Here is a 7,111-nt window from a genome sequence, read left to right as displayed (position 1 = left end):
TCTGGAGGTTCGGCTCTCCTCAGTCCTGGGTTGCTGAGTTCCCCTCAGCTCTTTGTGTTAGCAGGACATCCTCTCCTGTTTTCCCACCCCTACATGGGGACTCACTCACCCTGCTGCTGCCGCTGGCAGAGATTCATTAGTCCGCAATACAAAACAGATTCATGTCTGCCTGATCGTGTTGGTTTGTATTGTAATTAGTAGTATCCCGTAAAACCTGGGAGTCAGATGAATGGCAGGTGAAGGAAGGATGTTTATTTTGATCACAGCTCCTCTCTGGCAGGACCACCCAGCAGGCTGGGGAAGGAGATGTGCTAGCAGCTTTGCTTTCGGAGGAAATAATTAGAAGAGTAATGATCGGAGCATGAAGTTAAGTGACCAGTCTTTCAGATTTGTATTTTTTTTCAATCAATTATTGTACTTTTCTGCTATAGACTGTTTAATAGTGCATTATAATAAGTTGGAGGTATAACCCACTCACTGGAGAAGAGCAGCTGTACATCCCCAGAGCAGGAAGGGATCCCCATATATTTCCTCCTGAACCTGCAACAGGCTACGTGCAGCTTTGGTTCACCAGGGCAGACCTGGGATAGCTGGTAGGAAGTTCAAGGCTTGTGTCTCGAGTATATCGTGAAAGCGTCAGACAAATGTCGTCACCTTCTGTGCCTTCTGTCTTCCTGCCACTTTCTGCTGCCTGCTCAGATGGTGAGCTCACTGGTACAGACTGCTCTTCTATGTCTCAGGCAGCATCTGGCAGCTGTAGCATGAACAGTTCAGTTACACAGATGTATGAAATGCTGCTAACTGTGAAGAAACTGGATGCTATATACCCAACACTTCCTTTTGCCTCTGCAAATCTCCTCCAGAGATGCAGATCGTATATACTGGGATATCTATTTTTAGCTCAGACTTGTATGTGAACAAGTATAACATTATTCCTTATTTAGTGAACAGGATATCCTGGATATGGGACATTCTGAAGCAAGTGTTTAGATAACATCTATTTAAACAATGGGTGATTTAAACAACAGTAGTAAAAATCAATGTGAATTCTCTCTGGTCCTGATTTTGAGGTCATGGTTATTAATGTACAACCTATTATTTTTCTGGAGTACGCAAGTGCTGTTAAAAACCTCATAAACTTTTCTTTTCTTTTTTTTTTTAGTTATACAGAAACAAGCAGATCACTTCTTAAGTGAAAAACGAGGAGCATCAACATTGTAACTTGCCAGCAGTGGAATTTATAGGTATTCTAATCCAAACAAATGAGCTGCTACTTCTTTGGGAGGCACAGAAAGAGGAAAACAAATCTGATTGCCACCACAGAAGTAAGTGTATTGCGTGTGGTCCAGCTCCCGGGAAATGGTGGAAGACCATGCAGGAGAGGTGAGTCACCTCACTGTGACTTGTTCTCAAGTTCAACATATTCTCATTACTAGAAGTGACAAGAGGAGCAAAGTACTCTGGACAAGATAAAAGGGTTTGTTTCTTTCCCTCTGTGAGGGCTGTAAAATGGAAGCTAGGGATAAGCTGCGATAATGTGGATGAACTGTATCCATTGCTAAGTAAATACAGCCCCTGCAGCGTATTTCAGTAGGACTGGAGTGACGGGTAACGAGGAAGGATGCTTGTTGCTATTTGCTAACTGAAAGCAGTTCTGTGTTTATGACCACTTCAGTCCTGGTACAGCAGCCACCAGGTGCCCTGAGCTGTGCCAGCAGATAGACGGAGTGGCTCTTAAATTGGCTCTTTCCAAGAGAGGTCCAGACGGTAAAGCTGAGCACTTCTGTGAAGTCTCCCACCTTTGACATGTTCAGTGTTTTGCCCAGAGACCCAGCCGTGCTCAGGGAGCAGTGGAGCAGCCGGGATCTCAGAAAATCAGCCGTTGGCCATCTTTTTATCAGCCCCAGGCTCTACAGCTTTCATCTTGCCACTGGCTGAGGTGGTGAGAAAGGTCTAGCTTGTAATTTAAACAGCAGTAGTAAAAATCAATGTTGCGGGTTCACTCTGGTCCTGATTTTGAGGTCATGGTTACCAGCGCACAACCTGTTATTCTGCATCTCGAGCAAGCCTGCACTGGCACCGTCTGGCGTGTGTACAAGCATGTGTTGAGCCAGTGTTTGCACTAGCAGGTCTGCTGTGGTTGGTCACACGCTTTCTGCCAGCTGGCCCCAGGCTTGTCCTACTGCCTGGGGTGACATATGCATTTTCTCAGCCCGTGGGGCCCACGGCTGGCAGGGAGGCTGCAGCCATTCCCCTGTATACAGGTCCCACCGTGATAATCGCTGTGCTGCTAAGCTCTAGGTCACCCCATGGGCAGCAGCTGCCTGACAGGCACGAAGGGCCGTGCCAGCTCCTGCAGATGCAGCTGTCTGTCTCCTGAGCACGGACGTGCAGCTCATCAAATCAACCTTGCATGAAAAGAGAGCGCAGGCTGTCTTGAAAAATCAGTATGCCTGTGGCTAGACCTGAAGGCATGTGAAACATGCTGGGCTTGAGGGTGTAAAAAAGCACAGGCTAGTAAAAATTGAACATATGGGCCAATGGGTTCATAGAGTTCAAGAGTATTTTTCAATAAAACATCTTGAAGGGTGGGTTTCATAGCAGCACAGCTGTGCTTTTTAAACATTTTTGGGTTTTGGGAGTGTGACGCAAAGTGTTTGAAGAGACAGGTCACAGGCAATAAGCAGCATGATGAATGTTTTTGTCCTCTTATCCGACTTTGTGAAAAAATACAGGAAAACATGAAACAAGGAGTGGGGAAGAAAGATGCTTTTCACTTCCTGGTTGTTTTCAAAGGTATGGCTGTTGTGGAATGACGTTTCTGAGTAAGAAGGTTGTGGCATCAACTGTCCAACAGCTGTCAGAAAACATGCTCTTAGTTGTGGGGCATGGAATATTGTGCTGGTCGAGATGTTATAAAATTGTCTGTGGTTCTTACCTTTACCTCTGCTTTATTTTCAATTAAAAAAACTCAAACAAACCAACAGATTATAACTCCAAGGGTCAATGCTGGAGTGGTTAGGACATCCCTCTGTAGCTCTCAAGTGTACTTTTGACTCTCATCCTGGTTTGGTTTCCTGTGAATTAATTCAGGCTGCATGACCTTGGTTATGTAGTTTGACTTTGAGTGCAGCATCTTGGCTATAAAACATAAGCTTCTTTCTGTGAAGTATGATTTTTATGTACTTGAAGTCACATTTTGTTTCATATAAAGACAACTTACATGACCAAACATCTGTACAGCCTTTCTCTGGCACTTGGTTCTTGGACCCGTTCCTTGTTATGGCATTTTCAGCTCACTGGGGTGTCTCTTGTATTCGAGCACTGATCCTTCACCTTCATGGGGCCACTCACCTTCATGGGGCCACACATGACACTATGCAGACGCAGCAAGTTGCAGTAATAACTTGATCCCCTGACATTAAAACACTACAGAATGCTTACATAGATGCTCCTTAAACGTCAGCAAACAGCTTCAAAACTCAGTAAACATTTATTAAACAAACAGAAGCTGAGGATGATGAGCCCGTCCTCATCAACATCTGCGACAGAGCTAACATACTTCCAGCAAAATACATGTTTAAAAATGATCTCAAGTATCTGTGCAGGAAGCGGAGAGGATGAATTCTAGAAAGAAAACAAGAGCAATACACAATCCAGTCCTATGGTCAAGAAATACAGTGACTGACAAATGATATCATATTGACAAGAATAATAATGACAAATAAAGAAGTCTTGTCCTGAAGAGGAAAAATGTCACACCACCTGGATGACTGGACAAATTTCCTTTTCTCTAAATTTGAAATGCTGCCTTCATATCTTCAGGTAATTGGGATCTCCAAAGACTTGCAGAAGCAGGAGCTTGATGTGCTCATTTCTTAGGTTTAATCATCATCACCATCGTAGAGGACTCTCCAAGCTGACGCTAGTTGGGACATAAATACACATGCAGAAATACAGCTTAGCTACAGGGATAATGGTACAAGCCATGAGGCAGACATCATATGAGATATGAGGAAACGCGGGTCCTAAAGACCTCTTCGGATCTGCAACACTCTGAAGGAGTAATCTGGGTGAAGAAGTCTTAGTGACAGACAAGTCCCAGTGATTTTTTCTGTGGGGTTTAATGTGACTGCTCAACTCTCCAGCAGTGCCTGGAGGCTTTGCATATGCAGTGATAGTTTTGTGCCTGTCTTCTGACCTGAATGCTTGGCTCTAGTGTTCGCAGGCTTGAGATGACACCTGATGTAGCCCTCTGTGCATTCTTCTGATGGATCCTCAGTTTTTCCATTTGGTTCATGCTGAGGGTGACGCTGCAGGCAGAAGTGTCACAACAGCCACAGTTAACAACAGCAGGCCTGGTATCATCCTGGCTCTCATACAACAGATGAGGCCAAAAACCCCCGTGCAACAAAAGAGTCACTTTGCCCAGAGTTATTTCTTCCCTTTTAGTTTGTCAGCATCTGAATAATTTGGGCACAAGGAAAAAAAAACCAGGCTTTTGAATGATTCGATGGCATGCAGCTGGTGGTACAGCAGCAGACCATACCCACCCTGGAGACTTAACAGTGACGCCTTAGCAGCCCCTTTGGCACCGAGACCCTTAGGCACGGCTGTGAACGGGAGAGACCCCTGCAGCGGGACAGACCTTTAGCTCTTATTCGAGGAAAGACGTGCAACGTGGAGCTTGTGAGACCGCACCGCTGTCGGGGCAGCAGCACTCCCCAACGACACAGCCGTCCCTCCGATGTGGGGATACCGAAACACCCAGTTTTACACCAAAAAAAAACCCTGCAGTGTCCTGTTGCGGCGAGGGGGGCACGGAAACGCGTGTTTGGTGCCCGTAGGGCGGCTGACGCTCCTCTTTCGGGGTCAGTACCGGCAGGCGGCTGCGGGAGCCGCGCTGCAAGCGGCGGAGGGGCTGTCCTCGGGGAAGGAGCCGTCCGGGCTGCGGGAGGCCCGGCCGCTCCGCTAGCGGGGCGCGGGGCTTCGCAGGCGCCGCGAAGCTCAGTGCGGCGGCAGGGAGAAGGAGCGGGCGGTGCCGATCCCCGCCCCGCGGGCGGCCCGGGCCGGCCCCCGGGCGGACAACGCCCCCGGCCCTCACGCCGCGGCCGGGCCCGCCGCCCGTGGCATTTCCTCTGAGCTCACTCGGCGGCTGACGCGGCGCCGCTTCCCTCGGAAGAGGAAGCCTCGCAGCGGAGCGGCGGCGGCAGGCAGGGGGGCGCGCGGCCACCGCCGTGCCGGCAGCGGCGGGGCGGGGGGCAGAGGCGCGGCCCGCGCTGGGGGCGGCCGGGGCGGAGGAGGGGGGGGGCGGCGGCGGCGGCGGGGGCTCCCCGCCCGCGGGGCCGGGCGGCGGCCACCCCCGTGGCCCGAGCCCCCGCCGCGCCGTGCCCGTCTACGCCCTCAACTTGCGGGTCTTCTGGCCGCTGGTGACCGGCGTCTGCACCGCGCTCGTCTGCCTCTACCAGGCCCTGCGCGGCGGCGCGGCCGGGGAGGGCGCGGCGGAGGCGGGCTCCGTCCCGCTCCTCAAGGGCTCGGCGCTGCTGCTGCTGGGCTGCCTGCTGGCCCGCTGCTGCGGCGCGGCGGGCGGCGGCCCGAGGCCCGGCGGGGTCCGGGCGGCGGGGGCGGCGGCGTCGCGGCGCAGCGTCCTGGAGAGCTTCTACGCGCGGCAGCTGCGGCTGTCGCCGCACGTGCTGGGCCACAGCAAGGCGCATGTCGGGCGCGTCGTGGCCGAGCTGGTGCGCGCCGCCAAGGCGCAGGGGCTGCAGCCCGGCCCGCTGGCGCTCAGCCTGCGCGGCGACTTCGTGCGCATCGGCAGCGCCTACGAGCAGCACAAGGTGCGCAGCCCCGACTGCTTCGACGTCCTGGTGCCCCTGCGGCTGCCGCCCCGCCTGGAGCCCCAGCCGCGCTGCGCCGAGGGGCCGGCGCCCTGCGGCGCCTTCGTCTGCGGGCTGCGGGCGACGGCCGGCTGGCCGCGCCGCTACCGGACCTTCGCCGAGGGCTTCTGCGTGGAGCTGCAGGGCCGCAGCCACCTCTCCTCGGGGCTGGTGCTGCGCTGGTTCCAGGGCCACCTGCAGCGGTGCCTGGGCGCCGTGCGGTACCGGCTGCAGGAGCGCTGCCGCGTCAGCCTCTCGGTGTGCCCCGGCCGCCCGCCCACGCTGCACATCGTGCCCTGCTCCGACTACGTCTGCTGCCACATCTCCATGGCCGTGCGCCTCATCCCCGCCATCCCGCTTGGCGACGCGCTCTACCTCACGGCGCTGCCGCCCGAGGGCCTGCGGGCACCCGCGGCCACCGAGGCGCTCTGGGGCCTCAACGCCTCGCGGCAGGAGCAGCGGCTGCTGAGCTGGCTGAAGGAGCGGGCCCCGGCTGCCTCCTGCCACCTCAAGTGCCTGCAGATCCTCAAGGGCCTGCGGGACCTCCGCGGGCAGGGCCTGGAGGAGCCCTTCTGCTCCCAGTGGGGCCGGGTGCTCTCCTCCTACGTGCTGAAGACGGCCCTCTTCTCCCTGCTGCTGCAGGGGCCCTTGGAGGCCTGGGATGAGCGATTCCTGCTGGAGCGGCTGGAGGACCTGGTGCTGTACCTCAGGGACTGTCTGCGCAAGCAGGTGCTGATGCATCTCTTCCTGGGCAACACCAGCCTCCCCGAGGCCGTGGCGCTGCCCCGCTTCCTCAAGGAATCCACCCCTGTGAACTTGCTGGCTGCCTTTGACGGGCCAGTGCTGGACCTGGCTGCCTTCCAGCTGATCAACACCTGGATCCAGGCCCCGCATGTCATCAGGATGTACAGCAGCCCCCGCTACTTGCGACCAGCGCCCACACCGTGCCGGCACGTCACCGAGGCCAGGCAGGAGCCGCCAGGAGAGTGAGCCGGTGTTGCCCGCGGACCCTGCCAGGGCTGCACGTGCTCCCAGCTCACTGGTCTGTCCAGAGCCCACGTCTGCCTGAGGAAGGTGGGATCCGTTTAAACAGGGTTCTGCGGTTTTGTCCCTGACCTGAGGAAACCAGAGACCAAGACTTACTGAAATTGGGACTGTTGTTTTTAATCTCGCTGGTTGTTCACAGGAAAACTGTGAAATTTCTGGGGAAATGCCTTAGTTGAGAAGCGTTACAT

The 7,111-nt window shown here is 54.5% G+C and overlaps 1 protein-coding gene across 1 annotated transcript; it reads left to right on the top strand.

The window, feature by feature from the left end:
- Positions 1-5,348: 5,348 nt before the first annotated feature.
- Positions 5,349-6,866, top strand: ITPRIPL2 (ITPRIP like 2; the record flags this gene model as incomplete). The annotated part of the gene is made up of 1 exon (XM_086622479.1): positions 5,349-6,866. A coding segment is annotated over one exon (1,518 nt), but the record flags the coding sequence as incomplete, so codon positions are not given.
- Between the last annotated feature and the right edge of the window lie 245 nt (positions 6,867-7,111).

The sequence above is a fragment of the Tauraco erythrolophus genome, chromosome 17, assembly GCF_009769465.1.
Source record: "Tauraco erythrolophus isolate bTauEry1 chromosome 17, bTauEry1.pri, whole genome shotgun sequence".
Taxonomy (NCBI): domain Eukaryota; kingdom Metazoa; phylum Chordata; class Aves; order Musophagiformes; family Musophagidae; genus Tauraco; species Tauraco erythrolophus.
The sequence above is the reverse complement of the archived record's forward strand: the minus strand, read 5'-3'. Positions and strand labels throughout refer to the sequence as shown.